General features: G+C 56.4%; 3 protein-coding genes across 3 annotated transcripts; 2 read left to right on the plus strand and 1 right to left on the minus strand.

Annotated features, from left to right (window-relative positions):
• Positions 1 to 882: 882 nt before the first annotated feature.
• On the plus strand, positions 883 to 8,933 carry ESAM (endothelial cell adhesion molecule). Its single transcript, XM_016204276.2, has 7 exons — positions 883 to 1,078; positions 4,229 to 4,416; positions 5,402 to 5,603; positions 5,797 to 5,952; positions 7,369 to 7,491; positions 7,770 to 7,896; positions 8,127 to 8,933. The coding sequence occupies exons 1-7, from the start codon at positions 991 to 993 to the stop codon at positions 8,392 to 8,394; spliced, it is 1,152 nt and encodes a 383-aa protein (XP_016059762.2). The 5' UTR covers positions 883 to 990; the 3' UTR covers positions 8,395 to 8,933.
• Positions 8,934 to 9,203: 270 nt separating this feature from the next.
• On the plus strand, positions 9,204 to 14,090 carry VSIG2 (V-set and immunoglobulin domain containing 2). The gene is made up of 7 exons (XM_016204387.2): positions 9,204 to 9,688; positions 10,005 to 10,168; positions 10,717 to 10,924; positions 11,698 to 11,856; positions 12,832 to 12,951; positions 13,067 to 13,211; positions 13,904 to 14,090. Exons 1-7 carry the CDS (start codon positions 9,265 to 9,267, stop codon positions 14,034 to 14,036), a joined length of 1,353 nt encoding a protein of 450 aa, XP_016059873.2. The 5' UTR covers positions 9,204 to 9,264; the 3' UTR covers positions 14,037 to 14,090.
• Positions 14,091 to 15,758: 1,668 nt separating this feature from the next.
• On the minus strand, positions 15,759 to 19,458 carry NRGN (neurogranin). The gene is made up of 2 exons (XM_087828442.1): positions 19,442 to 19,458; positions 15,759 to 15,980 (listed from the first exon to the last, which is right to left on the minus strand). The coding sequence occupies exons 1-2, from the start codon at positions 19,454 to 19,456 to the stop codon at positions 15,759 to 15,761; spliced, it is 237 nt and encodes a 78-aa protein (XP_087684568.1). The 5' UTR covers positions 19,457 to 19,458.
• Positions 19,459 to 20,843: the final 1,385 nt, after the last annotated feature.

Genomic DNA, 20,843 nt, shown 5'->3' on the forward strand with positions numbered 1-20,843 from the left:
GGGGGGCCCCCCCGTGCAGCCTCCCCGCAGCCCCTCCTCCCCAGCAGCATAAGGCCCAGGGGAGGGTGTTTGCAGAGGTGAGTATCTTGTTGCCTCAGTTTCCCCCTCAACTCCCGGGGCGTCCTCCCACCAATCTTTCCCTAGCTCGAGGGACCAGGCCTAAGACCCGGTGGCCCTCGGGCCAGGGTTTAGGGCGCCCCCGAGAACATGCTGCGAGCCCACGAAGACGGTCCCCGTGCCCCCACGCGGGGGTGTCCCTTGCGGGCCAGGCCTCCTACCTCCTGCCCCGCAGCCTCCTACCTCCTGCCCCACAGTTGGCTGCCGCCCACCCCCTGACCCTCCGCGGGGCTCCGCGCCCAGCACCCCTGCGCCCCACCCCCGCCCCGGGAAGGCGGCCGTTCCAGCTGCTGAGCGGCGAGCCACCGCCGGGCCTGGCGCCTTTCCTGCGGGTCCGGCCCCCCACTGGGGAGCCCCAACGGCCCGGGAAAACTCCACTCCCCGCTTTCCATCAGGAAGGCCGCTCGGGTTAGGCTCGGAGCCAGTCAGTCGGGCCAGAGCCCGGCCGTTTACCGTGTGGGGCCGAGTGGCCCCTGGACGCCTGGAATCCCAAACCTCCCCGGGAGGGAGAGGCCGTGGCTGCCCCGTGGCAGTCGGGACCCTTCCCTTTTCCTGCCCCAGGCCATTGGGAGTGCACCCGGCTTACCGGACCCCGCCCTGCGTGCTGACCAGGTCAAGGCCAATAGATCCCAGAGCACCACGAAGGTCACCAGTGTGCCCCGCCCTGGAGGACAGCGACCTCTCCGCCCCTTCAAATGCCCCGCCCCCTGTCCCTGTCGCTTCCCACCCGCCGCGGCCACCACCACCGGCGCACACACACTGGCTAGAGCTGCCCTTGGTGTCAGTGGCCTGGCTCCCAAGAACTCTCCCTCCGGCTGTCGAGTGGCCTCGGTACCTGTCAATCATTGAGTCCCAGAGCCAGCGCCCCTGACCATGGGGCCAGGGAAGACCATGGTGGCCCTGCCTGGGTTCCCTGCGACCACCCTGCTGCTGGTTTTGTTCCTGGGGCTGAACACCTTCGGTGAGTTAAACCCAGAGCCAGGAGGGGATTTGAGATAGGATATGGGGCGACTCCTGAGAGAGCTGTTTTGGGGCCTGATGTGAAACTGGGTGGGACCCACTGCTGGCCTCTGACTCTTATTCCACCCCCCCCCCCCACACACACACACTCCTCTCTGCACCCAGGACATCACTGCTGGTACTGACTATCCCAGCTGTTTGGGGACAGCTCCCACTTCCAGTTTGGGGTGTGTGTGGTGGCAGAGAGGGTTAGGGCATCTCCTGGGTAGACCTCTGGTCTACCACCACTCCCTACCACCTCCCTGCAGAGCCAGAGCCGGATGAGCTGAGCCGCTAGATGAGACACTGGCTAAAGAGCTTAAGGACTTAATTCCAGCTCCTCTCCTGCCCCCACCCCACACAAGCTAATGCACAAGAGCCCTGGGGGAATTCCCTGGTCTGGGGCTTGACACCTGAACTTCACTTCAATCCCCCAGCCCAGATCCTCCCTCTGGCCCCCTTCTCCTGCTTCGTGCCCTGGGAATCAAGGAAGGTGTCCCAAAAGCATGTCTGTGAGGTCGTTTGGGATACAGGAAATGGGGGAGGGGTTTGAATGACGAGAGGAGCATAATTGGGACCCGCTCCCCAGAGGTCCACCACCCTCCTTGGTTCCAGGGGCCAGAAGGACATAGGAAATAGAGGAGAGGGTCTCAAAGAGTCAGAAGAAGAATGTTGAAAGCGCCCAGGGGTGCCCAGGAGCTCCAAGTGGCCCAACTGGGGAGAAAAGAACCCAGCAGGATCTAAGTCTGCCCCACTGGTGCCTCCCAGACCTCGCCATTCCTCTTTAGGGATCCCCAGTGGGGTGGAGGGCGGGTTAGGCGTCACCAGGGCAAGTAAGGCTAGGAAAGATGTAAAGTGAAATTCAGCAACGGTGGGGACTAAGGTGGGGATCACCAAACCCTCACCTGTGTCCCTTGTGCTGCAAGGATGTTAGAGCATGAAGTATTAGGGCCCCCAGACAAAGTGGGGCTCAAGAGCAGCTCACCAGCCACCAAAGCCTGGACAGCTTCCTGCCCCTTTAGGCTCTGTACCTGTTCCAGGGTATCTCTACTTCTCAGCCCCCCAACTTCAACCTCAGCACCTCTTTTCCTTCTGCACTCTGCCCCCCTACTTCCCCATACTCCCTGCTGGGGGGGGGGTGTCTCCGAAGCCAGGCTATAAATGCTAGTTGGCTGCCTGGGCATCTCCACAGCTCTCCTGCAACCACTCTTCTCTTTTTTAAAACAGAACTCTGAGCTTCAGTTTTCATAGGGACAGCCCAGGCTCAGGCCCCTACCTGGTGTCAAGGGGACTGCCGAGCTCGCGGGGCTATTCGAGGGTTAACGGCGCTGGGACCGCCACTGGCTCTGCCCACTTGGGCTCCCCGGGAGGCCCTTGTGTGTGACGCTCCTCCGTGGCCCAGCTCCGCTGCCCCTGGGGCGTGAGAAGCCCGAGGGGGGAGTTTCTCAGAGCAAGAGGGGACTAAAAATAGTAGCCCTTGGAGCAGGCCCATTTCCACTCCTTTTCGGCCCTTGCTCTGGGGAGTGGGCCCGAGGGTCCCTTTCTTGGGCTGCTCACGGGCGCCTTCGCCCAAACCCAGCCACCCCCTTCTCTCCCGATGGTACTGTGGACCCTGGAGCCAACAGGGACCAAGAGCTGGGAACTTCTGCAGCAGCGACACCCAGGAAGGGAAGAGAAAGCCTCGGGCGCTCCAGTCCCTGGTTCCTGATGGGCCGATAAGACGGGGAACGTGTCCATTGCACTATCCTCTTAACCCGCCTCTACTTGCAAAGTGAAGTCACACACGGGGCCTGGGGCAGGCGGCCGAGGGCACAGTACTGAGGGTTTGTAGGAACCGCCTGGCCTCCCGCCCGGCTGGAGAAGCGCCTGCCCAAGGGGGGGGGGGGGGGGGAGAGGGGTCCCTGGGGGCCTGGGGCTCCTTGAGGCACTAGTTTCCAGCTGCAGAGCCTCCGGCCTAGCGTCGTGCCCCCCCCCCCCCGCCCCCATTGTCTTCTAGCTTATCGCCCCGCACAAGTTTCCTGCCCAGGCCTGCAGGGACCCGCCAGGAAATGGGAGGGGGGGGGGGTGCTGCGAAGGCTAAGGATTAGGTGTGGGGGCTCTGTAAAGACGCGGGGAGCAGTGGGGGTGGTGCGCATCCTGGCCGGGTGTGCTCCTGGCCTGGGAGGCCTTGGAGGGCGGAGAGTCCGTGCCTGCGTTGGCCTCCTGGTCACCACGCAGAGGTGGCAGTGCAGAGTGCCCAGGCCTAGGGCGGCCCGCCGAGGGGAGCCCAAGGGTATTCCCCCAAATGGCTTAGGACTCTGCCCACTGCCTCTCCAAAGGGCAGGCGGGGAGTGCTCCTGGACGCCTAGGCGCAGCCTGGATTCGCTAGTCCCCTCCTTGAACCAGCATCCCAGTCCACCTCCTGGACGCCGGACACACGCAGCCACAAGTTCGTACTTGATTGTTGGGGACCGTCATTCGTGCCCCAGCTCTGCCAAAATTCCCTGCGAACTCAGAGGACCCTCCCATATCGTCTGGACCCCAAAAGGGCCCGTGGGAGCCTTCTAGGTCCCAACTCTCTGCTTTCCTAGGGAGAGCAAGTGTCAGGGCTAAAGGGATGGGGGGGGGGGGGGACTGCTCTGGGGATTTCGGCAGGAGCTGCGGTAACCCCTGCCTCCCAGCCCCTCCACCCCTCTGGTGGGGAACTCAGGGGCCAGGAACGCTCAGATCCTGCCCAGGCTCGGAGCTCCCTCCACCCTCACTCCTGCCCAGGGAAACTGGGGGAGCAAGTGGGCTCCGCCGAATGTAGACCAAAAGCATTAAACCTGCCCTTCCTCTTGGATGTCTTCCCTTCCCTCCTCGCTGGAAATCTGCGCCCTTGGATACAAATAAGCGGCACATAATTGTGTCCCCTCCCCCTACAAGCCCAAAAGCGGAGGTTTGGGAGAACAGGCGCGGATGACTTTGAAGGCCGGCGCTAGGTTCGGTCTCCGGGTCCCCTTCTGGCCTCCAGGGGCGGGACTCGGAGGGTGAGGCCGTCCTTCCCGGTGGCGGGGCGTCCTGCCGCCCCCCCCCCCCCCCCCCCCCGCCTGGGGCTGCAGGGCCGCGCTCACCCCCTCGCTCTCGCCCCCAGCGCCCGCCGCGTGCGCCCAGCTCCAGCTGCACGTGCCTTCGGGCTTCGCCAGCCTGCACGTCCCCGAGGGCGCGGAGGTGGTGCTCCCGGTGTGGTACACCTTTCCAGGGGAGGTGGCGTCGGCGCGACCGTGGGAGAAGCTCACCTTGATGTGGTTCTTGGAACAGAACGGGAAGGATATGAAGCAGGTGAGGGAGGAAAGCCTCTCGGCTGCTCCCAGTGGGGGTGGAGGGAACGGATGGCACCGTGGGGGTGGGGGAAGGTGACGGGCCAGGGAAAGGGGGACAGGAAAACGTTTCGGGAATAGCAAGGCCCTCCCCACTGGTCCCGAAAGAATCCTTGGAGGCGTCCCGAAAGAATTCTTTTTTCGCCAGCTTTCCCTAGAAACCCAGCACACAAAACACGGAGAAGTGTTTTACTTTGCTCTGGGTATGGGGTGAGGGAGCGAGGAGGGAAGAGTTAGGGCGAGTGTCACACAACTTTTTAAAGTTGAGTATCAACCTGTTGCCACATTCTCTGTGCTTTGCACAGTCACAGGCCGCTGCCTCTTACACCCACCTTGAGAGGCAAGGGGCAGCCTCCCACGATCCCCCGCCTAGCCAGTTTCCTGACATCACACTTAGGTCGGAGGCAGATTCACCCAGAGGCCAAGGACACTTACTTTTCAGAGCCCCTTACTTGCATGGCTCCCTCTGAAGCCCTAGAAAGTGTCTTTAAGAGGTCATTTGATATATAAGGGGTATGTATGAAAGAAACTTAGATTGCAGGGGTAGATCCTGGTTTTGTAGGGCCTGAATGTACACATTTGGTGCATGGGGGGGGGGGGAGTTTCAAGACAAAGATAAAAGATCTCTTTAAGTCTTGGCTATACCCCTGCAATCTAAGTTCCTTTCATACATAACCCTTATTTACATTATCTGGCACTTTCCAAACACCCCAAGTGGGAGATGAAGAGACAATATACAGGGGATCAAGAACTGTTCTGAAGAGGACCCGGGGGGCGGGGTGAGAGGGTGGTTATGGGGACAGGGGTGAATGCGGAGCTGGTACAGGTTAGGGGAGATGGGTGCAGGTGAGGGGCATCTGAGGTTTGACAGCTTGGGGAGGGGATTGGCTGAGCCTGTGGGCACAGTGCAGGCATGTAATAATGTGGAGGTGTTATGCCCACACCAGGTGTTGGCGCACATCAGCGGGGACACATCAAGCCTACCTGGAGTATCCCTGGTCTACCCCATGCCCTCCCGGAATGTGTCCCTGCGGCTGCAGGGCCTGCAGGAGAAAGACTCCGGGTCCTACCTCTGTTCTGTGAATGTGCAAGACCATCAAGGCAAAAGCAGGGGCCACGCCAGCAAAACTTTACATCTCCAAGTGTTGGGTAAGATGCGCACATTTTCCAATACCTCCCCACCCATGGGGGTCAGGCGGGTCTCTCTCCCAGTGGCTGAGTGTGCAGGTTGGAGGAAGGGCAAATGGAGTGACAAAGGGCATGTGTGTGGAACCTGGTGTGTGGGGGGAGGTGTCTGTTGGTCTCTTGGGTGTGAGTTTTTAACCTGTCTCCCCTTTCCCAGTTCCTCCAGCTCCTCCATCCTGCCATGTCCTGGGTGAGCCCCATGCGGGGACCAATGTGACCCTGAGCTGCAAGTCCCCAAGGAGTAAGCCCCCTGCTGAATACCAGTGGGAGCGGTTACTCCCGGCTCCTGAGGTTTTCTTTGCACCATTTTTAGGTGAGGGATTTCTGGAGACAAGTGAGACTGTGGCTGGGGTGGGGGCAGGGGAAAAGATGGGAGGTACCAGAGGGCCTGGGGTGAAGGGGGAAGGCAGTGCTGAAAGGACTGGGGAGGGGTGGGGGTGGGGGTGGGGTCGGAGAAAGAGGGCCTGCCAGGGGCAAGCTTGTGTTGGTGCTTTCATTATAACTATGTTACCAAAGAGGCTCTAGAACCAGACATCTGCCTGCATTCAAATTCCAGTTCTGCTCACCAGCTGTGTGACCTGGTGCCTCCATTTCCTCAGTTTTTATTTTTTAAAATTAAATATGTCTTTATTGATTTCAGAGAGAGGAAGGGAGAGGGAGAGAGACAGAAACATCAGTGATGAGTCATTGATCGGCTGCCTCCTGCACGCCCCCTACTGGGGATCGAGCCTGCAACCTGGGCATGCGCCCTGACTGGAACTGAACCCTGACCTCCTGGTTCATAGGCTGACACTCAACCACTGAGCCACACCAGCCGTGACATTTCCTCATTTTTAAAACGGGATATCATTTAGCTCTGATTTGAACACATGAGCTATAAAAGTCATTTTGGGAAAATTGAAACTTTGTAAAAATTTTTATGAGATATAACTGATGGGACATTTTTAGTATGGAGTATTAGGTGCTTTTAGAGAATTTTAATTGTCAGATATGGCAATGGTATTGTGGTTATGTGAGACAATGTCCTTAAGTTTTGGAGACTTATGCTAAAGTAGTTATTTTAAAATATCTCAGAAAAAAAGAGGAAGGAAATTAAATAAGTATAGCAAAATGTCAGCAGTTGACGAATCCAGGTGTTAGGATTTTCGTTTTGTCCCTCTTTCTATTTTTCATTTGACCATTTTATGATAAATATTTTTATTTTTTTTACGTAGTGCTTACCTCATAGGTTTGTTTTGGAACTTTTGTAAATTAGTGAATATAAAGAACTTAGTCTTTGCTGTACCATAAGCATCCAATAAATTTTAACTGTTATAATTATAATTTCATATAATTCTTTCAACACTATCCAGAAGCTCATATTATCCCATTTTACAGATGAAGAAGTTGGGATCCAGGGATAGCAAGTAACTTGCTTAAAGTCACATGGCCTAGTCTGGAACCCAGGTTTTCTAGCCTAATGTTCTCTGTCTCACACCACTCTGCCATTTAGAAATAAAAATCATGTTTTGGTTTTTCTGGGTATCATCTCTCCTTTAGCTTCCTTTCAGAATCATTTCCACTGAGCTGTGGAAATGGAGAGGGAGATTGAGCCAGTGGTTCTGCAGCTGGGAGCAGAACCCAGTGCACTTATCACACCCCCTGCCAGGGAACAGACAGCTGAGTTTCCCATGGGACAGTCAGAGGAGGGGCAGGATTTTCTTTTTTTAATGGAAAATTGTGTCCACAGATACCAACCGTGGGACTTTAAACCTCCGAAACCTTTCCAGTTCTATGTCTGGACTCTATACCTGCCGGGCCTACAATGAGGTGGGCAGTGCCAGCTGCAATATGACCCTGACAGTGAACACAGGTCAGTGAGGGGTAAGTGGGGTTAAGGAGATTGGTCAGGGGTTGGGGTGGGGGTGCACGAGAGGGCCTGTCTACTGAGGCCTCTCATTGTAACCGGGCAAGGAACTTGTCCTGGTCAGATGTTTGTACAAGTATTTGGTCAGTGACCATTTTCTGCTCGACAGCCATCCGTTCTTATCAGGGAAAAAGAGAAACTGTGTGTGGTGGCAGTGGGGTAGTTGGATTGGAGAGGGGTGGGGAACAACTAAATGTCGCCCTCTGACACCAAGGTTTTTACAGGGCCTGGGCCTGCAGTGATTGCTGGAGCTGTTGTGGGCACCCTGCTTGGATTGGGGCTGCTCACTGGAGTGGTACTCTTGTACCAACGCCAGGGCAAAGCCCTAGAGGAGCCTGCTAATGATATCAAGTAAGTGCCCCTGGTCTCTGCCTAGCCAGGGCTCCCCTGGCTCCCCTAGAGAGCCTGGGAATTCAGACAGCGCTCATCTGATGGAAGGGTGGGAAGTGGCTGAAGCATTATTCCTATGGGTAGATTAAGGGAGAGGAGGGTTGAAGTGGGTTGGAAATGGAGAGTAAGGCAAGGCAGGAAGAAACTCTCCCACTTCCAGTTTTTGACCTCATTACTTCTTGGATGACTAGGGAAGATGCCATTGCTCCTCGGACCCTGCCCTGGCCTAAGGGCTCAGACACAATCTCCAAGAATGGGACCATTTCCTCTATTACCTCATCACCAGCTCTCAAACCACCCCATGGCCCTCCCAGGCCTGGTGCATCAACCCCCACGCCCGGCCTTCATAGATCAACCCCCACACCCAGCGCTGGTGGGGTCTCCTCCTCTGCTCTGAGTCGCAAGGGTGCTGTCCCTGTGATGGTGCCCGCCCAGAATCAGGCTGGGTCTCTGGTGTGATGGCCTGGCCATCTGGTTTCTCTCCTTCCTATAGTAATTACTATGGGGGTCACTGTAGCATAGAGGCCTGCATCTGGGAGGGTGGCCACCTTCTAGATCTCCAGTCCTCGGCCCCCACCCTTCTTTACTGTGGGAAAACTGGGTCTTGGTTAAGACTCAAACTTCCAGGAGGTAGAAGAGGAGGTGGACCTCGGGTTAGGAAGAACCTAAGCGCCCTGCCGAGGCCACCCGACCACTGCAGAGGAATGCTGCTGAGATTGGTTACCTTCTCCCCACCCCCAGGGCCTGGTGGAGAAACTGCCAGTCAGGGACCCCTCCCTGGCCCCCTGGATCTCTAACCCACCCGTATCTAACACCATCCTTCACTCCCACTCCAGCTCCCTGCGTTAATATAACCTGTCCTGCTGGCTTGGTTGGGTTTTGTCAGGGCAGGGGATAGGGAAGGTATTTGTTAAACTAACTTGAAATGTGTGTTTTCATATGTGTTTTTGTTTTTATTTTACAAATTTCAATAAAGTTACATTGTTTTTGTATGGAAAGTGAGAGTCGAATTACCTTTTCAAACTTGGAATTCCCAAGAGAAGCTGAGGACCCCTGCCCAGACAGAGATGAGGAGCCTGACTGGGGCTCCCCTCTTCCAGACCCCCAAACCCTTAACAAACACACCCCCCTGAGTCTCAGCCTCTCTGCCCATAACAAGGAGGGACTATGGGAGTGGGGAGGGGGCTGGAGTTTCCATGGAGACTCCTACCTCAGCCAGTGGGGATACAAGTGCCAGAGGAGGGATCTCAGGGAAGAAGAGGAGGGGCTTTGAAGGAACCAGAATCTCTGGAGGCATCAGAAGGGGCCTTGGGGTGAGGCCCCACAGGGATGTCATTTGCTGGCTCACAGGTGGTCAGACCACCTCCCCCGGCCTCCAGGGCAGCTTTTCCCTACAGAGCTGCAGTTCTGACCCCTCCCTTCGGGGGCCCACCCGCAGCCCAGCCCTTTCCCCAGGGCCCCACAGCTTCAGAAATTGGGGGAAAGACGGCAGAAGAAGGGAGTAGAGCTAAAACGGTTCCAGACCTGGACCTGGAGGAGGGAGAGGCGTTTCCTTACTGCAGGGCACCGGCCTCTCCCTTTGTTTGCTCTGAGATAGCCGGTCTCGCCCCTGCCGGGCCGGGGAGGCTGCCCCGCGGGCGCCGCCTTCCCTTCCAGGCCCGGGCACCAGACCAGCGACGGCGGGACGCGGCCATGGCCCGGCTCCCGGGGCCTTTGCTGTGCGGGGCGCTGCTGGGCTTGGTCTACATGGCGGGTGAGGAGGGGGCCGGGAGGGGGCGTCCCCGGGAGGGCTGAACCCCCGCAGAACCATTGCTTCCTCTCCGCGACAAACACACCCGCGTACCCGGCCGGGCTCGTCCTTAAACCCACAGCTCTCGGCCGCGACGTGCGCTCCTCCCTCCTGAAACTTCAGGTTTCGAGGAGGGTGGGGTGGGGGGAGCCCCCAGCCTCCTTGCGGGAGGCCGGTGGGCCGGGCTCCAGAACCCCCGCCCCCCGAGATTTGGAGCCCGGCCCCCCCCTCCCCCCGCCTCCCGTCGGTGGTCTGAGCGCCCCTCCCCGTGCGCCCCCAGCCCCCGGCCGGGCGGTGGAGGTGCACGTGCCCGCCGAGCCCCTGAGCGCGCCGACGGGCCAGACGGCCGAGCTGCGCTGCGGCTACAGCACGTCGGTGACCGACAGCTTCGCCCTGGAGTGGAGCTTCGTGCAGCCCGGGAAGCCCATCTCGGCGTCGGCCCCCGTGAGCTGGGGCAGAGCTGGGGGCAGGGGGTTCTGGCCTGGGGCCCGGGCCCACCCCGGGTGAGGGCAGGGAGGGGCGTTGGGAGATCAGGATGCTTGGATGAAAAAAATTAATGGACTCTTTCTGGGTCTGGGGACCGAAATCTGCGTAATCCCAGGTCACATACATGGCTTCCCACAGCCGCCTTCCTAAGCCATGGCTCCGTAGGCAACTCCGTGTTAGTGCAGCCCCAGCTGCAGTTGATAAATGCTATTAACTGACACTCAGCTGCTGTGATTGAAAGTAAGATAAAAGGCTGCCCCTTCCAAGAATATTGTATTCCCCCCCCCCCCCCCCCCCATTGAGAGCCATACTTAGCTGGAAGCAATGAATATAGTTCATTTCCCACTTGGGGAAGGGCTGGTATTTGGGGAGATAGACCTTCATGGTTCTGGCTACAGAATATCAGCTTCTCTGGCTGGTGGAAGGGAGGGGGCTTTTGAGAAAGGACTGTAGAGTTGATGCCAGCCAGGAAAAGGAGCGTACGTGTGTCTCCTGCTTCTCCCCAGATCCTGTACTTCACCAATGGACAACTGTATCCAACTGGTCCTAAGGCAAAGCGGGCCAGCCTGCTTCAGAACCCCCCCACAGGAGGAGTGGCCACCCTGAAGCTGACTGATGTCAACCCCTCAGATACTGGAACCTACCTCTGCCAAGTTAACAACCCGCCAGATTTCTACACCAACGGGTTGGGGATAATCAACCTTACTGTGCTGGGTAAGGCAGACTGGGGACCCACATACCCTGAAAGACTATACTGGCCCTGATAAATCTCCCCATATCCTGATTTCCAGCCCAAGTACGCAGTTGCACTGGGGACCCCAAGGGGCAGCACCTCCTTCCTAAAGCCTAATTCAGCCAGTCATACTCCTGCTCCACCCTCCACAGAATGCTCCTCCCTCATCCCTAGTAACGAAGGTCCCACGCATAGGGTTTGAGTCATGTCCCCAACAGTTCCATCTTTGGGGGAACCTCCCATTTGTGTCTCAGATTCTGTCCCTCCCCAGGTCAGTGGCAGAGAAGGGGGATGACCATTAAAGGAACAAGGGCCCCTGCCACGCTAAGGACCAGTTTTGTGTTCAGAGCTTACATCTCACCCCAAACTAGAGCCTGCTGAGAGCTGAGCACATGGAAGAAACTACTGAAGAGGCTGGGGTGTTTAGATGGAATTAGGAGGTGGTGAATGGCAGCTGCATTCAGAATTCTGAAGGGCTGTCCTGTGGAGGAGAGATTTTTCATATCTCTTGTGAGCCCAAAGGGCAGGAATTGGGACCAACGGGTGGATAATCATATTAACATAGATTTGGGCTCAACGCAAGAACATTTTTCTAACCATCAGAATTTCCAATAGTGCAGATCACTTCCTGAGGATGCAGTGGTATGTAAACAAAAGTGGACTGTTATTTGGTAGGAATATTGAGTTAGGAAATCTAGCACTTAATGAGGGTGGGGTCGGAAGATCACTAAGGGTCTTTCTGTGTTTTCTGCAGTGCCCCCCAGTAGCCCCTTGTGCAGTCAGACTGGTCAAATCTCTGTGGGGGGTTCTGCTGCACTGAGGTGCAGCTCTTCTGAAGGAGCTCCCAGGCCAGTGTACAACTGGGTCCGTCTTGGATCTTCTCCTACACCTTCTCCTGGCAGCATGGTGCAAGGTAAGGGCCAGGGCATCAAGGAAGAGGGGACTCAGGACCTGGGCAGATCTGCTCTCTAAACCCCCCACACGCATAGTACTAGCTCCATGCCTGTGGGTATGAGACAAATGCTATACCCTCTCCCTGTGTCTGCCTTGGTGCCTGTATTGGCCCCTCTGTCTGTCTCCCTGCACAGTCTGTGACTGCATGGTCCTGGAAGCATTTCTCAAGCTAATTATACTCCGATGTTATGGAAGAGAGTGCAAGGCAGGGACATTCTGTGATTCCCACTTGCCTGTTTTGGAGGGATTTCTTTTAGAGATCTTAAGGGACATGAATCATTTCCAAACTTCCCAGAAGGGAAACTGAGGCAGAGTAGCATGAACTGTCTTGGATCACTTAGCCAGTTTCTCTGTAGGAACCATATAGCTGGCTAAGAGCCTTGGCTTCTCGGCCTCCTCTTGCTGGCTGCAGTGCCCCTCTCTCAGCCCCAGCCCCAGCCCCAGCCCCAGCCCCAGCAAACCCTTTATCAATTCAGAGAGCCCCCAGATTGCCTCCTGGTGTGTGCTCTGCCTTCTAAAGGGAAGGCAACAGCTTGGAAAAGCACTTGGTCCAGCTTAGGGCCATCGCAGAGGACACAGTTTCTAAGCGATGAAGCCTTTTTCCCCCAACCAGGAACCGGACGTCAGCCAGTAAGCTCCCCACCCAATTCCATTGCGTTTCTGAATCCTTCATGTGCGTACGGTCTCCCCCTCCCCTGAAAAGGCTGCCTCGTAGGGTGGAAAGGGCACAGAAGTTGCAGTGGCTTTGGCATTTCCTCTCTGGGTCTCTATGGAGAATTATTTGCATTCTTTGAGCCAGTTTTCCCACTAATAAAATGAGGTTAGTCCCTTCCTGACAGGATGGTTGTAAGGATGAAATGAAAAATGCTTTCGTCATACTAGGAGGTCACTGTGCGTCGAGTGAGTAATGGAACAGTTCCTCTTTGCTCTCTAGATGATGTATCCGGTCAGCTCATTCTCACCAATCTCTCCCTGGCCTCCTCGGGCACCTACCGCTGTGTGGCCACCAACCAGATGGGCAGTGCATCCTGTGAACTAACCGTCTCTGTGACTGGTAGGGATGCTGGGCAGAGGCCAGGCTGGCAGGCCTGGATTGCAGAGGCTACAGGAGATTGTGGGGGGGAGGGGGGCGAGGAGGGTCTGCAGCTCTGAGGGTCCTGTATCCTTAGACCCTTCCAAAGGCCGAGTGGCCGGGGCTGTGATCGGAGTGCTCCTGGGCGTGCTGTTCCTGTCCGTGGCTACGTTCTGCCTAATAAGATTCCAGAAAGAGAGGAAGAAGAAGCCCAAGGAGACATACAGGGGTAGTGACCTTCGGTGAGCAGAAAGGAGGGCGGGGTGGTGCGGAGGAGGAGGCAGGCTAGGGCTGGGGTTAAGGGTAGACAAGGTCAGCCCTCACACTCAGTCCTGGGATTTGGTGGCGGGAGTGGCAGCGTAGTCTGTGTATTTGTGTGGAAGGGTGTGGGGAGGGCGGATCACAGGCAGGCATGGGGTCGGGTTGACGCATAAGCCGCCCTCACCTTCCTCATCCTTAAAAGAATGCTCACCTTTTGGTTTTTAAGGCCTTTTCGTACACATCAACAGGACGCGGGCGCCAGGAGCTAGATTTGCCCCGAGCGGTCAGCTGAGTGTAATTCTTTGTGGGGCAGCAGGGAGAGGAGAGAGACAAGCTGCCTTTGTCACCCGCTGTGAATGGTGGGGTCCAAAATAGGGACCATAGCAGTATTTCTCCAAGTGTGATCCACCCGTTTACCTGGATAGAAATCACTGGGAACTTGTTCATATTCAGATTCAGGCCACTTCCTACCCCTTCTGAAGTAGAATCTGTGTATCTGTGTGAGTGTGTGTGTGTGTGTTGGGGGTGATGGGGCCTGGAATCTTCATTTCAACCAAAGTTCCACGGACGATTCTCAGGCACCGTAAAGTGTAAAAGTCCCTGGGTTGGGGGGAGAGGGTGTCCTCTGAGGGGTGCCTCCAGCTTTCACTAAGCATGTGCTTATATCTATCAGAGAGGATGCCATCGCTCCTGGGATTTCTGAACAAACTTCTCTGAGGGCCGATCCTAGCAATGGGCTCCTGGAGAAGCCCCTCTCTGACGCCACTGTGAAGACCACCAAGTCTAAGCTCCCTGTGGCCGTCTGATTTCCCTGCCCATCGCTAAGGGGGAATATCAGCAATTAAAGCCCCTGGGTTCCATGTTGTCTCCCGCTTCTTTCTGTGGTATAGCACATTCCCCTAGACGGCCCCAAGAGCATTACCAGTAATGGAAGGGATGGGCTTGAGGTCCCAGATGTGATGCTGTAGATGGGAAGGGTAGGTTCTATCACAGGTCCCTCGCCCCTTTCCCCCTCCCACCTCCACCTTTCCGTTTGGTCAAAGACTTGTTCAAGTTTTGAGCAGTGGCTTTGTGCACCCAAGCACCCTCCCCTCTGGCACCCTTGGAACACTTGGACATTCCTGTTTATTGTTCACATTCCAACCCAGCACAGTCACATGCACACTCGTAGATAAAAAACCTTCCGGCCACAGCCCCAGGAGCCCGTCTGGGGCGGAGCCATCAGGGCGGGGGCCAGGCCACAACAGAGTCCTCCCTCCGAGCCACCCCAGCGCTTAGCGTCCAAAAAACAAGGAGAGAGCTGACGGGAGGGTGGCTCTCCGATGCGCAAGGGTGAGAGGAGGGCCGATAACAGGCAGGCGTGGGGTGGGGTGTGAAATAGGGACTTCCCTTCCCATCTGAGCAAGGGGTATCAGACACCACAAAAACTCTCTTCCCCGCTCTCCTCGCCCCAGACCCAAAGTTCTAGGCTGGGCGAGGGCGAGAACAGCACAGAGACGAAAGGCGCCCCCTTTGGCTGTGCACTGAACAAAAGGGCTTTTTGGAAGTGGGTGTCCTGGGGCAAAGCAGAGGGTAGGGCGCCCTCTGCGGTGCACTCAGGGAAGCGCACGGAGGCTGCGGAGGCAGAACTGCATGCTGGTGCGGGAGACAGGGAAGCAAAGGATCGGGGGCGCGAAGTTTGGGGCTAGGGTGGGGAGAAGGGCGCGCGGGACCATACTAGAATGGAGAGCCAAATGAAAGGGCACGGACTTAGCGACTCCTCCACGGAGCCTGTCTGGGACAGGGCCTTTGGGGACGTAGGGAGGCTCCTGAAGCTGGCAGGTCGGTGGGAAGGAGAGGGTCACAAACACTGCAGGGAAGTCTCGTCGCTGCGAAGGGGCGCGGCATCCATCTCTCCTCTGGAACTGAAGACAGAGAAGGTCTGAGCCCCCGCCCTCTCCGGCACTTCCTCTCCCCCCTCCTAGACCCGGACAACAGGGCGGGGGGCCCCAGGCACCCTGAACCCCACCCCCACCCGAGCCGCGGCGGGTACGTGTGCGCGCCACTGTGCGCTAGAGCCCCCCTCCCCGCCCCCAGCCTTGCTCAAGTAGCCAAACGGGGTGACTGCATATCCGTGTTGGTTCAGGTGTGTCCCTGTCGCCGCCTCAGGCGTCTTGCTGTATCCAAAACCCCGCAGCCGCACCGCGCCTTTTCCCAGGCTGGGAGGGGTGAGGGCGGGCAGAGGGAAGGGGTGGGGACTGGGTCCTTTTGTCCCTCCCACTCGGGGTTCCCACCTCGCCTTCGAGGTCCTACCATTACCTTCGAAAATGCTCAGTTCTTCGGCCGGGGGAGAGGGGGCACACGGGAGGGTGGAGAGAGAAATGGGTGAGCTCTCGGGGGCGCAGCGCCCTAAGCTCCCCCCTCCTCCTGTCTTGGATTTCCTGCCCCCCCCTTAGCTCCCCAAACCCCTCTCCTCCCTCAGCCCGCTTTCGGTCTTCCTCGCTCCTTCGGGGGAGGAGCGGGGGCTGGGAAAGCACCGCTCACCTGGCCTAGTCTCCGCTGGGGCCGCCGCCCGCGCCTCCCCGGGCGCCCCCGGCTCCGCCGGGCCCCCCGGGGCCTGGGCCCTTCCGGCCGCTCTCTCTGTTCTTGATCTTCTTCCTGGCCATGTGGCCCCGGAAACTCGCCTGGATTTTGGCAGCGGCAGCGTTGGCACCGGGGTCGTCCAGTGGGATGTCTAGAATGTCCTCGTCAGGCTTGGAGCAGGCGCTCTCCTGGGGGCGGGGCAGGGGTATTTGTGCGGTGACCCGGCCGAGGCGGGGGGTGGGGGTGGGGGTGGGGTAGGAGCGGAGCCTGGGGGGTGGGCGAGGGTGACGTGGGAGTGGGGAGCGCAGGGAAGGCACCGAGAAGGACTATGGTGCTCTGGGGTGTGTGTGGGTGTGGGTGTGTCCCTCCTGGGCAGCAGCAGGAAAAAAGGAAGGTTCAGGTTCAGGTGGACACAGTTGTGGTCCCCACTCAGGACAGAGAAGCTCATGGGTGGAGTGGGATCCAAGACAGCCACGCAAGACAGCCAGAGAGCCCTGAGCGGCCCAGAGCCCTTCGCCATCAATGGAGCTGGGGGAGCTGTAGAGCAGGCTGGAGGGGGCGGGGTGAACGCCAGCAGGCACTCCTGGATGTGGCTGCCTCTCCCCGTCCTCAGAGGTGCCTCCAGCTCAAAAGGGCCCCTTCTGAAGTCAGGATATTATCTACCTCTGTGGGTTGTGGGGGAGAATAAACAACATGATATGCGTAAAGTTTCTGGCACAATCCAGGTGTTCCATAAATGGCAGATATCACTACAATTCTTTTCAATAATAAGTTGATGTGAAATAGTTGTTGTCGGCCAAAAGTGGTCATAGAAAAACAATTTCATATGGTTCGTCCTAATAATAATCAGACTCACCCCCACACCCCAGGTTTCTGTTTCTCCCACAGCCTGCCCCAGCTGAGAGCAGAAAGGGGCAGGGAGCTGACTGGGCCCCGCTGATTTCAGAGGCAAGGCTCTGGCATGGAGAGGGCCTCAGCCCCTCAGCCCCTGAGCCCCTCTGCACTCAGGGTGTTAATGTGGGTTGGGATGCGGGTGGTTACTTTGCAGTCAGAAGAGCATTTCTCCTTTGATCTGACCCTCTGGCTTCTAAGAATCTACCCTCATCTTTTTGGCCAGAGGACTTCCACGGCTTTCACTGTTTTACTTCCTGGGCATGAGACGACCAAGATCTCGTGTAGTCATTCGGTTCTATTCATTTCCCCATCCAGTTCACAAAAGTGGGATGGGTGTCAGTGGGGCTTCAGATTTAACCCCCAGAGGTCTAAGCGCAGGTTTACAAATGCCTTTCCTCATCATGCTTCCGAAGGCCGTCTTCATTTCCTCGATTTCAAAGTTCTTCCGTGTGTGCCCATAAATGAGTTAAAAGGAATGAACAAGAGGCCAGCGCAGTTGTGGGGGGCCCCCGCACACTTTTTGTCTTCTCCTGGTCTAGTGCTCTCTCCCTGACATCTACTCCCCACCTATAAACCACAGTAACACTTTTCAGTTCTTTGATTCTCAGAGCTCAAGCCTTCTTGGGATATTTGCAGGGAACTGTGAAGTGTCTCCTCAAAAGAGGACAATAATCTAAGAAACCAGTCTCAGCCCACCTCTCCTCAGCTGGCAGCTGTGGGAAAGGGGTTTCTTTCCCCGGCAACACCAAGACTGACCTGCCGTCAACACCCATCCCAGCTAGGACAACGGGGATAACCGTGTATTTGCCTCTTCTGTACTGTTTGGTGGGCAGCTTCCCCTTTGTTTAGGGGACACTCCTTCCAGACATGCCTGCCAATCACTCAGTGCTTCTTGGGGACTCAAGAGCAGGGCAGGGCAGACCTGGGCCTACAGGAAGGGACCAAACATTCTACCCCAATTACTCCTGAAGGCACTATCTGATACAACTTACATTCCTTCCCCCAGCCTCTTGAATTCTTTGCTCTCTCACCCCTTCCCACTTACCCTGCTGCCTGCTTTCCCTTCCCCATCATTCTTACCATCTCAGCAATATTCCCTCCCCCCCCAATATACAGAACCCTCCATGCACTTATTTTCTCTACTTTATAAAATACTTTTGGGGTAAGGGGCTCCTCTTCGGTGGAACCCAAGAACCTCCATTAAGAGCCCATTCCTCCTTCCACAACCAAAAACTGCTTCCTGGAGATTAACAGAGGAAAAGACTGGAATGAGAGATGTTACCAGGGCTTTTCCAGGGGGTGGGATTGTAGTGATTGACATGTTTCTTATCTTTAGTCTTCACATTTTCTTTTATGAGCATATTACCTTTATAATGAGAAAACTAGTAAATATTTAGAGAGGAGGTAAAGGTTTTGAATCAGACAAGGCTATGTTTGAATCCTGCCTCCACAGTTAGAAGTTGTGCCTCCTTGGACAAATCATTTAATCTTTCTAACCCTCAGTTTGCACATCTGTTCAATGAAGAAAATAATATCTACTTCACAGGGCCATTGTGATGATTAAATATAAAGTGTTAGGTACATGGTAAGCATTCACAAATTGACAACTATTATTAGTATTAACATGAGTTAAAATCATAACAACCATGAGTTAAAATCATAACATGAGTTATGATTAACATGAGTTAAAATCATAACAACCACCACAATGACATGGTCCTAAGTTCTTTCTGCCTCTTGGTACCCAGTTATAAGGAAGTCTCACCTCTTATAATCTGGGCTATTCTTTCTTCCAAACCTCACTTTATTTTTTTTAAGGGTGGAGGGTGGGGAGCAAGCAAAGTCATAAGCTCTTGTATCATTAGCTGGGTTGACTGAATGGCTGAGAATGCAAGTAGTCTTTCTCCATATGTAGGGGCTAAAAATCAATAATTAAAAAATAAAAGTAAATTACATATATGCATGTATATATAATCATATGTATACATACATATACATATAACTTATAATCATTGTACTCCTCTAGTGAGCTAGGCGCTTTCATGCCAGAGTCCCCTTATCAGCAACCTACTTTGACGTTAGGCACTTGCGCATCCAGGTCTCCGTGGGCGCTGACAAACTGCAGACGCTTCCCTCCCTCGCCAGCAGGGCTCTCTCGCGGTCACCCAGTCCCCTCTGGGGCTAGAAGGCGTTGGGAGCCGGGCCAACCCCTCCCCGGAATCACACCGACTAGGCTCTTCGCTGTCCATCAGCACTACTAAGCTAACCAGTGTGAACTGAGTATCCTACCCTGCGCCAAACAGGGCTCGAAGGTCCGGAGGATCATCCCGCGCGCCCCCCGACCGCAGCGGCAGTGGGGTGGGGAATGAGATGGGGGCCGCAAGCCAGGTGAAAGGAGTCAGAAGGGAGTCGCTGCAGCATCACTAGGCGGTGGTTTCCAGCATCTCTCTAGGGGGAAGTTGCTCTTTTCCTCTAACCTGCAGCTTCCCTGCTGCAGAGCCACGCCGAGTTCCCAGTCCAACCCAGACCGCCTGGAGGAGGGGCGGCCAGACGCCCCCGCAGATGGGGAGCATTTTCCCAGGGCTTCCAAGTCGGGCGGGCGCCTTCCACCGCCCGCCACCAGGGCTCAGCAGGCACACCTACTGCTCCTAGGTCTTTGCACCCACTTCCCTGTCTCCCTCAGCCTCCAGGGGGTTCCCAGGAGTCCCTGCCCCAGACCGAGCAGGGCGCCCGTCCCCCAGGCCCTCTAACTTACCGTGCAGCAGTCCATACCGGTGTTGGGGGTCCTCGGCTGGGCGGAGCTGGCTCAGGGCGGGGGCGGGGCTGTGCGGGGTCGGGTGGAGACTCGGGGGCCGAGCAACGCGCGCCGATGGGCGCCGAACGCTCAGCTGCGCTCCCGGGTCCGCTCTCCCGCGCTCCGCTCCGCTCGCGAATGTAACCTGAGCCCTGCGGTCTAGAAGCCAATCACGAGCCGCCTCAGACAGGGTGGGCGGGGAAACGGGAGGGTTGGCCACGCCCCCCGCCGAGCTCCCGCTGCCGCCCCAACCTCTCCTCCCACACATTTCCATCCACTCCTCCTACACGCTCTTCCTCCCAGATCTGAGCCCTCGCAGCCGAGGCGGCAGACTGCCAGGCAGGGGGCCCCCGACATCCCGGGCGCAGCCAAACTCACATCTGGGCACAACACCCTCCCAACCGTATATAGAAAACCGCGCTCCCCTTCTCACCTCCCCACACTTCCACAACTAGCCAGAGTCCCGAATAGGGCCCCCTCTAGCTTCCCTCCCCCTCAGCCCTCAAAGAAAAGCCCCATAGACTTACAGGTTAAAAAGTCCCATCAACACTGCTGAGGAATGGAGAGCGCTGTCGGCGGACCACGGGGTAGTGGACACACAAACACAAATGTGCACAAGCCCACGTGTCCGTATAGGATTCTTCCAGGCTCGCTTCAGCATGCAGACACTACAGACACAACCTGCAAAAATAACTGCACAGACCTCATACACAGTGTGCAGGTAAATGCAGACGGAACCTAGATGTCTGCATTGCATGTCTATTATCTATCCTATTGATCTGTATGCCCTTCTCCACAGTCTTGTGTGCACAACACTCATTTTGCATGTATCCATATATGGATACTGACTTGGGAAAAACACTCTTTCCTCCCACTTTCCGTACCAGAGTTTCCCTAATCTCTTGATCCACTGCTTCAGAATAAGAGGAGAACTGGCCACTCTCACTCTTGCCCCTGGGGAGACGACTACCCCAAATCCCAGTACAGAGAACATCCGAAGTCATGGCTCTTTGGGTCCATGATAGAGGAAGGATGTGGGCTTCATGAGAGGCTGGGAAGGGGAGATATGGCAGAAGCATCTAGGAGGAGCAGTCACTACTGTTGTGGTCGCCAGCCTCCCCCAACCTGTCAGGGTTCTAGAGCTGGCAGCGTGGCATGTCATATTGATGGGGTGGGCCATGTTTGAAAAAAGTAGAAAGTCTTTTAGTCTTTTTCAGCTAAGGCCCCACAGGAGAGACGGAAGAAAGGATGGCTGCTACTCAGGCCTGTTGGCTGGAACAGAGCAAGGAGGGGAACGTGCTCTGGGGCTCTGGTTGAGACAGGGGACTCTGAAGCAGCACCGCAGTGAACCACAGCCACCGGC

Source organism: Miniopterus natalensis, chromosome 20 (genome assembly GCF_054644295.1).
Source record: "Miniopterus natalensis isolate mMinNat1 chromosome 20, mMinNat1.hap1, whole genome shotgun sequence".
In the NCBI taxonomy this organism is placed as follows: Eukaryota; Metazoa; Chordata; class Mammalia; order Chiroptera; family Miniopteridae; genus Miniopterus; species Miniopterus natalensis.